The sequence below is a fragment of the Phocoena sinus genome, chromosome 1 (assembly GCF_008692025.1).
Source record: "Phocoena sinus isolate mPhoSin1 chromosome 1, mPhoSin1.pri, whole genome shotgun sequence".
NCBI lineage: Eukaryota > Metazoa > Chordata > Mammalia > Artiodactyla > Phocoenidae > Phocoena > Phocoena sinus.
Window position 1 is genome coordinate 91,997,531 of NC_045763.1, and position 16,640 is coordinate 92,014,170.

At 31.7% G+C, this 16,640-nt stretch overlaps 1 protein-coding gene across 1 annotated transcript in view; it reads right to left on the reverse strand.

The window, feature by feature from the left end:
- The window catches only part of COL11A1 (collagen type XI alpha 1 chain), a 196,683-nt gene that overhangs the window by 88,152 nt on the left and 91,891 nt on the right, over positions 1-16,640 (reverse strand). The window contains exons 23-31 of the mRNA XM_032619652.1: positions 16,559-16,612; positions 16,050-16,087; positions 15,973-15,979; positions 11,608-11,661; positions 10,463-10,507; positions 8,313-8,366; positions 8,188-8,232; positions 4,127-4,180; positions 2,422-2,529 (exon numbers count right to left, since the gene is read on the reverse strand). Coding sequence (XP_032475543.1) covers positions 2,422-2,529; positions 4,127-4,180; positions 8,188-8,232; positions 8,313-8,366; positions 10,463-10,507; positions 11,608-11,661; positions 15,973-15,979; positions 16,050-16,087; positions 16,559-16,612 — 459 coding nt within the window. The remainder of the gene's footprint in view (positions 1-2,421; positions 2,530-4,126; positions 4,181-8,187; positions 8,233-8,312; positions 8,367-10,462; positions 10,508-11,607; positions 11,662-15,972; positions 15,980-16,049; positions 16,088-16,558; positions 16,613-16,640) is intronic.

Below are 16,640 nucleotides of genomic sequence, written 5' to 3' on the forward strand. Positions count from 1 at the left end.
TTTTTTGTGGTATGCGGGCCTCTCACTGTTGTGGCCTCTCCCGTTATAGAGCACAGGCTCCGGACACGCAGGCTCAGCGGCCATGGCTCACGGGCACAGCCGCTCCACAGCATGTGGGATCTTCCCGGACGGGGGCACGAACCTGTGTCCCCTGCATCGGCAGGTGGACTCTCAACCACTGCGCCACCAGGGAAGCCCTGAACCTGATTTTCAAGCAAAGTTTCTTCTTTTATTCAAATGTCTGAATAAATTGGGTTAATAAATACCAAATGGTGACAGATATAGCTAAATAATGATTTTTGTGGAGTATTAATTCCTACAGGTGGGAACTTGAATATGCAGCTATTTTCTTCCAGTGCAATGAGGTTACCTCTCAATCTGATAGTGCTGAAACATGATAAATTACAGTGAAGCCCAAAGATGTATAACAAATCCTAAGAGGTTTAAAATGCTAAACTAACAAAATTGGCCCCTTGAGCAAAGCATTAAATTAAAAACATGAGTAGAGAGAAAATAAAATTAAAATAAATGAATTGAATAAAATGTTTGTGGAATTTTACTGTGACATTTTCCTTAAGATCTTATGAAAGCACATTTCATATATAAAATATTATTTATCAAAGTCTTAAACATTAACAGACACACAGTATCATTATTTCCCATGTGCATTTAAATGAAATAAGAATAAAAACAAACAAGTTCAAATTACTATATATATAACATTAATAGATGAGCAGGATTTTATGAAAAAATAAATATTTTACTGGATGAAGCAAGGCAAGAAATTAGGAATATAGTTTATGACCTTGTTATTATAGGTTGAACTAAACAGTTGTCTGATTCATGATCAACACTGCATAGGTAAGCAGTCTTCAGATGGAAAACATTCAAACAAGCCTTAAGAAGCATACTTATAATGATGTCCCCTTGGACAGAGTAAGTTATCACAGCTTGTTTTATGCTACTGATTTCAAGGTTAATGAAATTCTCTAATTATTATCAGAAAACTTTTGTAGTCTATGCTAATACTACATTAGAATGTAAATTCATTCATTTTAGAGTCATTTAAAAATAAATCCAGACAGAAAATTTCTTTGTATTTTCAGTGTGGTGATAAGCAACTTCAATAAAAGGGAAAATTCTAATGAAAGGTGAAAGCTGAAGCACTGCGGGGTAAAGTCCTGATGCCTCAGAATGGTTTGTGGGACCGTTTACACAGAATATAGTGGGGTTGAGAAAAGAGGAAGGTCCTAGAGTATCGTTAACTATTGGCAAGTGAGCACTTTAAGTAGAAGGGTCGTAGGCCTTGTAAGCCCTTATTTCCCCAATCCTATCTTTTCCCTCCATTGCCTAAACACAATGACATTATTAATCAGTTTACAAACCACAACTGAGAGTATGAAACTGTAGAAGAACTACTATATCAGATGACTCATAATGACATGAGGAAATGATTTTTTATTTGTCTAGTCACAATTCTTATATAATCCTTATATATTTTCCTTCTGGGATAGGATGGTAAGGGGCAGAGATGACAATTTTCTTACATAGCATGGAATTTCCATATTTATAGAATAATGGCATGCCCACTATAAAAATTGGAGAATAGTCATATTTACAAAAAAAATGGAAATCATTTGATTTATATCACCTAGAGATTATTATTTATATTTTCCTTCAGTGTATATAATCAGAAAGCATTTGTCATAGATATTTCTAGTTTTGTCTTAATTTAACTTCAGGTTCATTATAAGACGTTTACAATATCACTAAATATTCTACGAAGGTATAATTTTAATGTTGCCTAATATCCTATCTAAATGTAAGTATAATGATTGCAAATATTTTTTGACATTATGCATATAGCCCAGTGGCTCTTAAAGCAATTAATATTAATATTATCTGGGGATATTTTAAAACATAGTGATGCTTGAGTTAACCCCAGATTAAAATTAAAACCTTTTCAACTTTGGCCTGAACATCAGTAGTTTTTAAAACATTTATCCTGTAAAAATATATGTTAATGTGGAAAGAGTGGAAAAAGGACATTTTGGTTTGAGGGCCAAAGATGATTCAAGTTGTTCAAAAATAATAAGTAGACCATCTTTGATTGGTTCTTTCAGCCTTCATTAATCACGCTCAAATTCTGCACTTTTAATATAGAACAGCATTAAGAGTGGTTGATTCTACATGGCCAATGGAAGCAGAAGGGACTAGAAAATAAGGAAGCGTGAAAGAGGATAAATGTGCCCGTCTCATGATTATACTTCTAAGTAGTAATATGGATATGAAACTGAAATTCAAAAAATTGAAATTCAATAAAACCCTCTAGATTTACATCACAGGTGATTAAAAACACCCTAAAATCACAGTGAAGCATCATCTACAAGAGGACCTGTGAATTTAAAGTTGCTCCCTAACCTTCTCTCCTGCTTGACCAGCAGGACCAGGGTCTCCGGTCGGACCTGCTCGACCTTTGGGGCCTTCAGGGCCATCTTCTCCTCTTGGACCTACTTGACCAACTTCCCCCTGAAACACAGAGTAACAACATTCTTGTAATTTAAAATATCTTGGAGACTGAATGGCAGAAATTATAGTCTATCAAAAACTTATATTCTTCAACTCTTGGTTTGTTTACTCACATATTACATATGACAAAGAGGCTTGAAAGTATTTGATTTCATCAATCTTTCAATTAATAAATAAACTACTCAATGCTGTCTGAAAGTTGAAAAACTACAGAAGCCCTACATTAAATTAATTTTAATACATTGTGTTGCAGAAAGAGAGACAGAAAAAAATAAATAAGAATCAAAATTAGACACCGTAGGTTGGCTGAATATGCTACACCAAAATATGCCACTGTGGCATAAGGATTATTTTGAACTGAAGGCAATTGAAAAAAAGCAGATACAAAAAAAGGTTCTCTACCCACCCCATACCTGCTTAAAAGCAAGGCACAAATTTGCAAAGGTGTCTTTCCTCCCCTCTCTACTAGAAAGGACAAAAATTAATCAGTAGTGATAACTAGACACTTACCAGTCCAGAGTCAGAAGCAGGTACCAGTGGAATCTACCTATGCAACAAACTTTACAACTAGCCTTTATATACCATTAGTTTCCCATATATCTGCCTTCCCACAATTTACAGTATTAGAAATTCGAAGTCCTTTTCCTGCTCAAAATTTATTGTTCCTTTGCTAAAATGCTATACAAGCCCCAGTTGTAACCACTCTATTTAGTTACTCGTCACTGAGTGTTCCCATGTATAATCATGATACATATGCTAGCAAACTTCCGTTTACTTTTCTCTTGTTCATCTGTCAGTCTAATTTTACAGGGCACCAGCCTGAGAACCTATCAGGGTAATAGGGAAAATAATTGCTCCTCCCAGATGATAGCGACTTTAGAAATCACCGTTTGGAACACAAGAAAAATGTCTCTGTTTTAAACTTGGCTTTCGCATTTAAGGTATTAGGAACTGGGATGTGTAAGTTATTGCCCCTATCCCGGACACAGGCTTTCTGTGCATTTTAGGAAAATCAATATTCTATAGTATCCTTTTTTGCTTAAATTTATTAGATACTATTATACTAGTTATAAAATAAATCTTCCCAATAAAATTTAATTTATTTTAGGTGACACAATTTTGTTTTCAAGGTACTCATTAACAGAAAAACAGTGTACTATTTCTACATTCAAAAATTCAAGACAACTATATAGTGAACATTCATAAAAGTTGCAGATACAGTTTCCAGGCAGCATAGCTCACTATGTGTGAACAAAATTTAAAACAAATCTATTGAATTAATTATATAAAACAATTTGATCATCATTTTAGAAAATATCTGTAAACAATAATACCATATATATAATATACTATATATTATGTATATATATATATATAAAACTATGGATGTTCTGGGACATATAGAGATTTAACATAACATCTAAAAAACAACTGATACTATATTATCTCTACAAAAATTAAACACCTAATCTTCATATAAAAATGGAAGTGAAAAATATCACGGGTAGTACATTTTTATTTATCCTGTGTTTGCAATATTTAATTATAAGAAGAAACACACAAATGTATGTATTAGTGCAAATTTCTTTCTACTTACTCTGTCACCTTTAAGACCCATGTCCCCTTTGAATCCTGGAAAACCATCTTCACCCTAAAATGTATAAGTAATAAAACAAGTGTTTAATCAATTGTTTCTATGAATCTAAAATATGGCTATGCAAATTATGAGTACTGGTAATTAGGAAAAATTGTTCTGAGAAATAAGTACCTTAGTTGTGAAACCTCCTCTTCCCTATTTTAACCCTTTATCCCCAGTATCCTCCCATTTTCCCATAATTAATGCCTCTAAGTTAACAGAAAAGTTTTCACAAATGTGTCCATTGAATCTTCTCTATCTTATAGGGGGGAATAACCATTTTCTTATAACAAAATGTATCCTATGTTATTTGAACAAAGAAAAAGTAAAAATTTAATTAACTATATTAACTTTGGATTACAATAACTCTGGACAACCAAATAAAATGTCTTTAATTTACTGATATATAACTAAGAATTTTATATCATTCATTTTGTCTCCTATGCTTTAGATAAATGTCTTCTGACTCAACTTGTTCTCTAATTACAATCTCTCTTCAGGTGAAGAATAAGCAAATTAATATTATCCTTAACATGTAAATAGAGATTGCTTATCATCACATCATATGCACAAACAAATGATGCTGAAAACTGGGCATCCTTTAGCAAAGAGAGGAGAAATTTTGACTATGAAAATATTTACTGTCATTTTTACTATATGCAGACTTTTAAGAAATAAGCTTCATCAATAACCTTCCTGTCTCTTAATTTCAAGAAAAAAAATTTAATTCCTAAGGAATAATCATTCATGTATTCAATAGCATTAATTGAGCAATAACTCTGTTCAGAGTATTGTGGAGTAGTTTGAAGTTTTTGTTTTACCAATAATTTGTATTAATTTTGGTACAGGTGGAATAGAATGGGTGTTTAGAAAAGAAAGACATGAGGATGATGATGATGATGTGCTGTGCTGGTGCTGGTTCTGGTGAGGCAAGAAGTGAATCTGGAGATTTGAGGGGGCAGTTGGTACCTTAATTAGTAGTTGGAGAATAAGCATTCATGTATTCAATAGCACTAATTGACTTGCAGAGTTTGAGAAAAAGGCATGTCAGGCCAAGTCTGAGAACAGAGCTGAGAAGATTAGTTCCTACACTTCCACATCCTGCTACCAAATGAGCTCTACAAAACATTAAACTGATCACGTCAGTTTTGCTTTAAAATACTTCAATGGTTCCAAAGTGCTAATGATGAATATAAGCTGCCATCCCCCCTCTCCTTCCTACCATGATCTAGGCTTTGTTCACCTCTATAGTCTTATCTTTGGTCTTAAATCTCCTCTCTACTTCCATCCAACACACTGATTTTAGAAAAACTGAATTACCTGTATTTCCATTTGTAATTCTTGCATTGGTTAACTACTTACACATACACACACATCTGCAAATCCTTTACCTTCTCTGTCTACCTGGTGATACTTTCCTCTTCTTTTAGGATTTAGTTCATGATTATGCTATGAAGTTTTCCATGACCTCAATATTTCCCCCTTAAAGTTAACCTCTTTGTTCTGTGTGCCCAACTGAACATTTAGCATTATAAGATAACATCCTGCACTTAATAGATCATAGGTCTCTTTCTTTCTATTAAATGGTCAAAACCAAGAATCATGCTTAATTAACCTCTGAATCTCCAGTGCCTAGTACATTTTGACCCTTAAAAATCATGATATTTAATAAACATTTATTGAATGTATATTTGGAATCATCCTCGCCTCAGTGCTAGTTTGGTAAGGTATGCTAAGGTCCAGAAAATATCAGGTTATGATGGATATATGAAACTTAGACTTGGAAAAGGAATCCAATCTGATATCCTATCTAAACATAAGAATTCTGACAGGTCTAAAAGTTTTGACACAAGCATAATGTTTTCAGCTTTCTGGCCACAAAGTAGCCTTGTGGAATTAGGATTCTCTCTGCACCTAATGCAATTGTGCAATAGCAGAGGCTTAAAAGCTGAAAATGACCACTTAACTTCCTATTGACTGGTGTCTTCAATACTTTCTCCCTAGAGAGAAAGGTAATTACACAGTTGCCAAGTTTAGTTTAAAAAAATACTGCACTTTATGTCTAAAATCAGCAACAGTTTTTAGGATATTTTGTCCAGGAGAGATTTGTTTTTTAAGAGAGCATATAGTGGACTAGAAGATATTTCTGTCAAAACTTTGTTTTCAATACATTTGCAATTTAAAAATAAATTAGATGACTCAAGTTATTAAGAATATCCTTACAATAAGTGACATTTTTTAAACAAATAATACTTTCAAGCTACTAAGATTTCCAGTCCTTAAATTATCAAGTCTGAATTAACATTTTTTAAAAGTAGATAGATTTTTAGAAAACATGTAAAAAAGGAATTCACCTGTGCCACTTGGTTAACTGGATTATGTTGCTTAAGTTCTAAGGAACAAATCTGAGTCTAAACAATGGAGAATTTTATTCTAGTTAGGGTACTAACTTGGTATTTCACCTTTGGTTAATTAATTAATATTGTTATTCATAAAAGAAAATAATTTCAACTTCCTTCTTCATCTCTTATGAGATAAATGGTCAATTATAATATATACTCAGAAAAACAAAATAACCAATAATCTCAAATTGTTTTCCTACATATAAGCAATATATATTATTTTTTCCTGAGTAGGTTTTTCCTCATATATCTCATCATCTATAATTTTATTTTCCTTTGTCATTTGCTACTACCCCCCTTTCCAAAAAGTTCACAACTTTCCCACCCCAATTAAATGCCTTTCCTTTAAACACTGCCCTCCCTAAAAATCCTTCATGGGCACTAATTCCAGAGAAACAATTTGAATTGATATTTAAATGTATTACCAATAAAAATTGAGATTCCAAATTCCAAACTGAGACAATATATTTTTTTGCATAGGCAACTTGCAAGTAATTACAAGTTCAACACTGTCCAAACTACCACTGTGCTAGCTCAGTAAGACACTATACCCTGAAGTTCATCTGTGATGACCAAGATGAATTGGGATTCAAATCAAAGTAGCTGAGTTAATTTAAAATGCATGACATTTTTTCACACAGTAGAATTGTCAATATAGTTGCATACTTTGACAGTGCCTCAGTATGTAACCTATTTATTCTTTTCAGAAAAATAAAATATAATGTATATAATAAGTCCATCCCTTCTTGTTATCTATTCCTTACTGATATCAAATCTATTCAAGGTGTTTTTGATAATATTATGACTGTGGGAATAAACAGTTATCCTTGAAATCAAAATGTGTATTGCATATATTTCTCACCAAATCTACCAACATTTTATATTTAACTTTGTTTTATAAAATGAAATATAGTAAGAATTAATGCAATAGTGATTCTGAGTAATGTTATTCCATTTCAACACAATCATCGAAGGATTTGGGAGCTCTACATTTAATGTTAAACATTTACATGAAAAAAATCTCAATTTTGTTTTCTTCATCAAATTAAACTATAAGCACTCTTTAAAAGAATGTACATTCTTTCAGCCACCTTTACTTGGCTTTAATCTTAATTTCCTTCTTATTAAAGCTTTTGTTGTGCATGCAGTATCACATATGAAGTCTTCCTGTTCCCCCAGTTGATTCATGTTACTTCTAACTTTCATATTTTGCACTTCATTTTAATTTATAAAATTTGGGGATTTTAGTAGAGAAAAAAATAGAATAAACATTCCTCTGTTATACATATAACTGGATCCAATCCAAGCATAACAAACCAATCATAAGGCCAACCTTATAATTTAGAAAAGTTAAACACATGTAAGAAAAAAAGAGATGCAGGATTGATTCTGTTTATGACATAGCTTTTTTTTTTTTCTTTTTAAATAATGTAGTCGTCACCTGAGGATAAAAGACTTCTAAAATTTCCAGGATATAGAGTACAAAATTAGACTTGCATTGTTTGATACATAACTAATCACTCAATATATTTGAGAAATGGAATATCTGTTCAATAAACTTAAATTTTTTATACAATAGGTATATAGCAATTAAAATCACCTAAATAAATTATGTTTTACCTTTTCACCTTTAGAGCCCTTGAGACCTCTGACACCATCTGCTCCCTATGGAATAAATTAGAAGGATTAAATAACTATAATATTTTACATTGAAATTAAATAATGTAGGAAAAAATAATATTTACCTTTACTCCTCGGGGACCAGGGTAGCCAATGGGACCCTGTGGACCAGGAGGACCCTGAAAAAGACCCATTGCAATTTAAATACATAATGCACTGAAAGTGCCCCTCACTCACAACATACTATAATTTTACCAAATAATCTATAAGAACATGGTATTTTTCTACTTCTGGTGAAGATTTCTTTGGTACTTTATCATTTGTGTCTAAAGTCAGATATCATGAACAAATCATGTGACGAGACTTACCTACTCCAAACTTATATATTCATGCAAAAAGTAAGATAAATATTATGAATATGTGAAATAATATAAGTAATTATATAATTAATAACTGCTTTTCTAAGCCTGAAAAAATCTGATGTTTTCAATGTCTACAATAAACAATTATAGACTAGCCAAAAGGATAAATAATTTCTAACCAAAAACTAGCATTAAATTTATTACATTCCAAATCAAAACTACAATGAAGTATCACCTCACACCAGTCAGAATGGCTATCATAAAAAAATCTACAAACAATAAATGCTGGAGAGGGTGTGGAGAAAAGGGAACCCTCTTGCACTGTTGGTGGGAATGTAAATTGATACAGCCACTATGGAGAACAGTATGGAGGTTCCTTAAAAAACTAAAAATAGAACTACCATATGACCCAGCAATCCCACTACTGGGCATACACTCTGAGAAAACCATAATTCAAAAAGAGTCATGCACCACAATGTTCATTGCAGCTCTATTTACAATAGCCAGGACATGGAAGCAACCTAAGTGTCCATAGACAGATGAATGGATAAAGAAGATGTGGCACATATATACAATGGAATATTACTCAGCCATAAAAAGAAAAGAAATTGAGTTATTTGTAGTGCGGTGGATGGACCTAGAGTCTGTCATACAGAGTGAAGTAAGTCAGAAAGAGAAAAATAAATACCATATGCTAACACATATATATGGAATCTAAAAAAAAAAAGAAAAGGTTCTGAAGAACCTAGGGGTAGGACAGGAATAAAGACACAGACGTAGAGAATGGACTTGAGGACATAGGGAGGGGGAAGGGTAAGCTGGGACAAAGTGAGAGAGTGGCATGGACATATATACACTACCAAATGTAAAATAGATAGCTAGTGGGAAGCAGCCGCATAGCACAGGGAGATCAGCTCGGTGCTTTGTGACCACCTAGAAGACTGGGATAGGGAGGTTGGGAAGGAGGGAGATGCAAGATGGAAGAGATATGGGGATATATGTATGTATATGTATAACTGATTCACTTTGTTATACAGCAGAAACTAACACACCATTGTAAAGCAATTATACTCCAATAAAGGTTGTTCAAAAAATTTATTGCATTCACATCATCAAGAATATGATCAAAATTATATATTTTCCATGGCTGGCTTCATTTCACTAGTCTACCTAAAGGAAATAATGTATAATATACAATAATATATATTATACAATAGTAATGTTGACTATTTTAATAAGAATCCAAAATTAGCTACTCTAAATAAAAATGATCTTACCCTGCTACTGTAATCCAAAATAGTATTAACATTGAAAGCTTTTATTTTGATATTTTATTTAGATATTTTGCTAATCGTTGCTCTTACAATTTAGTCTCCTCTTATGTAAAGGTTATCAGAAAGTAATAAGTATAAATAAAATTCAAGTGACATAAACACTTTAATGATATTCAGTAGTTCTTGTCCAATTTCATTATTATTACTTATGGTCATTTATTCCACATATATTACATAGGCAGAATGTGGATTTATTTCTTATCATGAGAATATTTTTTAAAAAACAGAGAATGCTAGTCTAATTGATCAAATTGCCAATGCAAAATTAAAAGTTATCTAAGACACATCTTTTTTAATACCCTAAATAAAAAGCAACTATAGAAACATGATTTACATCTAAATGCTAGCAAAAATTCTTTTGAAAGTAAAGACATATTACAGGTAGAGAATAACTATTTTCTGGCACTTAGTTTCCAATATTCATATCCCTAAATGATCATCGAAGAATATGATGTATATATATATATATACACACACACACACACACACACATATATATATATTGTAGAAATGATCAAAGTAAGGCATTTTCTCTAGAGGATAAGGTGACAATATTTAAATGGATACTTTGTAACATACCAGAGAACCCTTTTCTCCAGACTGGCCTTCTTTTCCAGGATGACCCTACATTTATCAAAAATATAGACTGGTGAGATGCAATATTAATGGTAATTTATATTATGAAATTGTTCCCTTTTTTCCCATCTGTTGAGGTTTTACTCTTTATGTTTCAAAATATATTGCACATTTTGCATCAGTGTATATGGCTTTAAATAACACTGGAAACTGTGGCATTTGGAAAGAAACATAGTAAGTTTATATTGCATGGGTATAAGTTTCATCAACCACATAATATACTTGAGCGAGAGCTTGGGAAAAGCACATAACACATATTATTCATCAACAATTCAACCCCAGTCTCATTTAGAGTCTTACATAAAGGTGTTTCAATCTAACTTTTATTTTGCATATTGATCAAATAATCATACACACATCTTTAAAAAGCAACTAAAATATGTGGATATATATTTTAAAATATAGCAACATCATAAACACTAATGGTGTTTGTAATCAAGTTATCGAGAGTCACTAAATTTTGTATAAAAACATACAGCTCCACAACAACTATACTCAATGAAAACAACTAGTTGCAGAATGAAAATTTTTGTACCCTAGCTCTGAGTAAGTAGTTTGAAGAGAAAAAAATAACAATTGTGGAGATTACATAATTACATTATTTATTACTATGTGATAAGATATAATAAACACTGCTATATTTCTAGAAAAGTAGGAAATCCCTGAAGGCAGAGGAATTTTCATGTAAGATGTCTGAGGAAACTTACAAAAGGTGAGGAATTTCACCTGGACTCTCAAGAAACATGTTCTTTGAAAAGGAAGAGAGAATGGAAAAGTGTTTTCTATGAAAAGAAAAGGACATAACAAAAGGTATAGCAATAGAAAATGTAAAGCATGCTAAGAGAAAAGTGAGTGGTAGGAAAATATGAGATTCTGGCCTAGGGTGGTCCAAAGCCCACTGGGAGCTCCTTAAAGAGTTTGCAATATGGAAGTGGCATGATGAAATAGCATTTTAGAGAGATCAATGTTTAATTATTGGCTCTACTGCTTTTATTACTGAATTCTTACAATCACTTCTAAAGCACATGTAAAATCTATTTTTGCAAATAACATATAGAAATTTTAATGACCAGGTAACTATTACTTACAGGAGGCCCATCAGCACCAGGGAGTCCTCCAAGTCCTGGTTTTCCTTGTGGTCCCTAATCAAATAGAGAAAAATAATATTTTCATTTAAAAATTGAAAATAATGAAAAGTCTGACTTTGTACATAGTGATATACACCCAATAAAATTCTTAACTTGAGTCACTGGCTTTCATCTATAAGCAACAAACATCTGAATACTTTTTAACATATTATGTAGAAGAAATGGTATATAAAGATAGATGAAAACCAAATTTAACATCTGTCAGAGACATGCTAGTTTTCATACTGCTTAATAGTCCTAAATGTGTCTTTTTAAATTAACAAGTTAGTTTTTGCATACCACAATAAACTGGAACTTATAGAATAAAAAGGAAAACAATATAGGTCAATATACAATCAATATACATTGATTTATATCATTGAAAAAGCAAATATTGGCTATTTCCATCAATGATGTTAATAAGTGCCAATTCACAGGGAACTATATTCAATACCTTGTGATAAACCATAATGGAAAAGAATATGAAAAAGAATGAACTAAATCACTTTGCTGTACAGTAGAAATTAATACAACATTGTAAATCAACTGTACTTCAGTAACTATTTATTCAACAGATTAATCTGTGTTTAATCACAGGAGATTTCAATTCTCATTTAATTTGATCATTGGTAAGGTTGGAACATGCTAAGAATGACTATTACAAGAAGTAGACCCTTCACTGGGAGAAAAATTGGCTTTCTGCTTAGAATAATTAATTTTATCAAGTCTTCAGAGCCTAAGCCATTATTGCTTACTGGTCAAGTCATTAGCCAGAATTTAGAAACAATTAAAAGGGCAAGGATATATCAGCAATCCTAGATGCTGGATGTAGGAGGATTTTTCCATTCTTAGAAAGTATTTAGAAAAAGCATTGTATTCATATACATGAATAGTACAGAATTTAACTAGAAATCCTCACTTAAATCACTTAACAAGAAAGTCTCACTTAAATCACTATGGAACAACACACAAAAATAAAGGTAATCTTTAAATTGAACAATCTGGACTTTATAACTGAATTTAATTGCATCTCATTTACAGGATTTAAAAGATTTAATTCCCTTCACCACTCTGCAAAGTCATATACAGTTAAGTAATCTAACATTATGAAACAATTGTTATAAAACCTGTTTTTTTTTAATGGCAGTATTTTGCCTTTCACTCAAATCATTTTTTCTCTCTCAGTAAATAGTCTTATTTCTTCAAAACAAAATGTAGATTACAAAGGCAAAACTATTCCAGTAATTATTATTATCAGCAGATATATTTCTAAGACAATGACCTTGTGTACAATACTACATGGATTTTATGTTGTTGCTATATATTTAAGGGTAGATGAAAAATACTAAAACTCTTGTACTATAGGATGATTTTTTTAATCAAGTTAAAATCAATCCATCTTTTTTAAAATGGAAGCTCCATGACAGTACAATATTTTGTCTGCTTTCTTAACTGCTTGGTGTCTCCCTACAGGAATGGGGACAAAGTTAAATGAATGAATGCCATATTTTAGATTTTAATAAAATAGTTAAAATTTATTGTGTCTCTATGCACTATGTTAAGCATATATTTATAAGTGTCTCTATGTGTCTTTATGCATATGTCTCTAAGTGTCTATATGCATATGTCTCTAAGTGTCTATATGCATATATTTATGTGTCTCTATGTGTCTATATGCATATGTCTCTAAGTGTCTATATGCATATATTTATAAGTGTCTCTATGCACTATGTTAAGCATATATTTATATGTATAGTATCCATTTTAAGTCTCAAGCAATTCCATGAAATATCAGCATCAAAGAGCTTGAGTAATTAACTAATGTTAATACATCACAGAATTGCAATATAAATGAATCCAGATCTGTAGCCATACCGTCAAAGTCCTTGCCTTTAACTAATATATATTTCGTGTCTTGCTTTTTCTTCTTTAGCTCATATAGTTATACAATACCATTTGTTTTCTGTAAAGCCATTAACATATGTGATGTAAATTCTGAAGCCATAAATTAAATCACAGGACTTAACAGTATATTTAAGTTATCAACGTGTCAGAAAAGCAATATAGTTGTCATCCATTTTAGTTAATTAGCTTGAACTTTATAAAATCTTTTATCACAAATATAATAACAGCATAGGCTATGATAACTTAGGACAAAAATATAAAAGTTATTGGGAATTAAAAATATATGACATTACTTAAATTATATTTAATTGTGAGATTATAGCATGATCCAACTGAAAACATTATTCACCAAGTTTTGAAAGACAAGGCTCTTGAGCCAGAATAAACAGAACACAGTATATCATAAAGAAAATAAAAGTAATATAGATCCAAAATAAACTATATACCGTAAATGCAATACAAATAAAATGCATTTTCTTCATGTTCTTGAGTTTCTTTCTCCTTTTGATGGAAAGAGGCTGTCTTTGGACTCAAGAGCTGGATATGTTCAAAGCAGAGAAAGAAGCGGCTTGTGCTTAAAGACAGCTCTCTTCCTACCACAAGAAGTGCAGTGAATCAGATTCTATATTTTACCTGTGACTCAACAAAGGGAATTCAGATATAACAGCTTTCCTTAAAGCAATTCTTCCTAGGAATCCAGTTCAGAGATGATAAACATTATTGTAGAAAATTCAATAGGCACATGCCTCAAGTGCAATTTATGGTTATGATGAGCTAATCCAAATATGTTAAGAATATATGTCCAGATTAAGATCTCTGATCTAAAGCAAAGATTTTAAATCACCTTTGGTACCTAACATCTTAAATAAATAAACCATTTTCCATAGCACTCTAATACTGTAAACATATGGAAAATATGCACAGAGAAAAAGTACTTTAAAGATCATTTAAGTTTGATATGCTAATTCTTAACATTAATAATAAGTAACTTGGTAAGAATGTTACCAAAGGACTTGAATATATATTTTATCAAAGAATATATAGAAAAGGTCAATAAGCACATAAAAATATGTTCAGCATCACTAGTGATTAGGGAAATGTCAGTTAAAACCACAATAAGATACTATTTCACACCAACAAAAATGACCATAATCAAAAAGAGAAGCAATATTAGTATTGTTGAGAATCTAGAGAAACTAGAATCCTCATAAATTGCTGATAGGAAGGAAATATGGTACAACCACTTTGAAAAACAATTGGAAACTTCTTAAAATGTTAAATATAAATTTACCATATAACCCAGCAATTCCACTTCTAAGTATCTACCAAAAATAAATGAAAACATGTCTACACAAATACCTTTTTACAAATATTCACAGCAGCACTATTCATAATAGCTGAAAAGTTACATAACTCATATGTCCCTCAACTGCTGAATAAGTAAACAAAATGTGGTATATTCAATCAATGGAATACTATTTGGCAACAAAAAGGAGCAAAGTGCTGATACAGGCTGCAATATGGATAAACCTCAAAAACATTATGCCAAATGAAGCCAGACACAAATGTCACATATTATATTCATTCATATGATTAAATTAAAAATATTAATTTTCATTCCTATATCTTGTTCACATGAGATGTTCAGATAAGGTAAATCTATAAAGATAGAAAGTAGATCAATGGTTGTCTAGCTTTGTGGGTGAAATGGGAGTGCAAATTGACACAAGGTTTCTTTCTAGGGTGGTATAAGTATTCTAAAAATGTGATTGTGGCACAACTCTATAAATTTACTAAAAATCATCGACTTGTACACTTAAAATGAGTAAATTTTTAGGGTATGAAATTAACCCCAATAAAGTTGTTAATTTAAAAAAAATTACATATTCATAGAAATCAACAAAATAAGAAAAAATATATTAGAAGAATTAGGTAACACTGTGCTGTAACTATAGGGGACAGGAAATATTACTTCGGGAATTTGTCAGAGGAGATAGGGACAAAGACATCTCTTTAATTAAAAACTTATTCTTGTTTTGATCCAGACATTGAGTTATTAAAAAGAACATCATTTGCCATTTATACATGAGAAACTGTGGCAATAATGTCACAATTTTCCCTTAATTAGACCTTGCTAAAAGCCTTTTGTCACAAGCAAACCTAATTACATTTTTTAAATAATGAGAAATAAAAGAACCAAAATAAAGAGAAAACACTCATATCAGTACGTTTCTGAATTAATATATCTGAGAATGTCACATTTGGAAGTTATCCAAATGGAAACTTTGTGAAATTTTATCATTTACAGTTCAGAGACATATGAATGACTGCTGCTCACCCTGTGCTTTCATAATTTAAACTCCAGATTAATTCTTTATATGCTGGGACATTTAAATACCTTATCAAAAACAGAAGGCAGACCTTATACCTCCCTAAAGTTGACAACACAAGCTTGTTTACCAGACATTACTAGAACAACAGAATACTTACTTTTTCACCCGGGAGGACCAATTGGACCTTGTGGACCAGGAAGACCCTATTTTAAAAGAATTCATTTCATATGTCAAGAATCACATCACAAGAATACACTTTTAAAATAGTAAATGATTAGCCCTCTAATTTACATGAAATGATTTATGAGAATCTATCTATATTATATATATATATATATCCCCCCACATTCCCCAGAAAGTTTTGCAACACTATGAGGGATTTTACATAAGCTACTCTTCTGGCAACGGATATGTAATGTGATCCTATTCAGAACCCTCCTGCAGGTGTCCTGGCATTCCATGAACACCAAATGACTCATTTTTCTCTTGGAAGAAAGAGGCCTCTGCAAATTTGCTCAAATTTTTTTAAAAAGAAAAAAAAAAAGAATCATCTTCCTACATTCACAATAAAAACTCTTAGCCCTACATAGAAAATTCTGAGGCTGTCAATTTTCTTGTATAAAGATACCATCTTATCCCATTAGCTCAAAAAAGCTGTGACGGTTTAGACTTACTTGAGGTCCTGGATTCCCTTGCTGACCTGGAGGTCCAGGCTCCCCTTGGGGACCCTGCCATAGGAAAATATAAAGAGTCTTT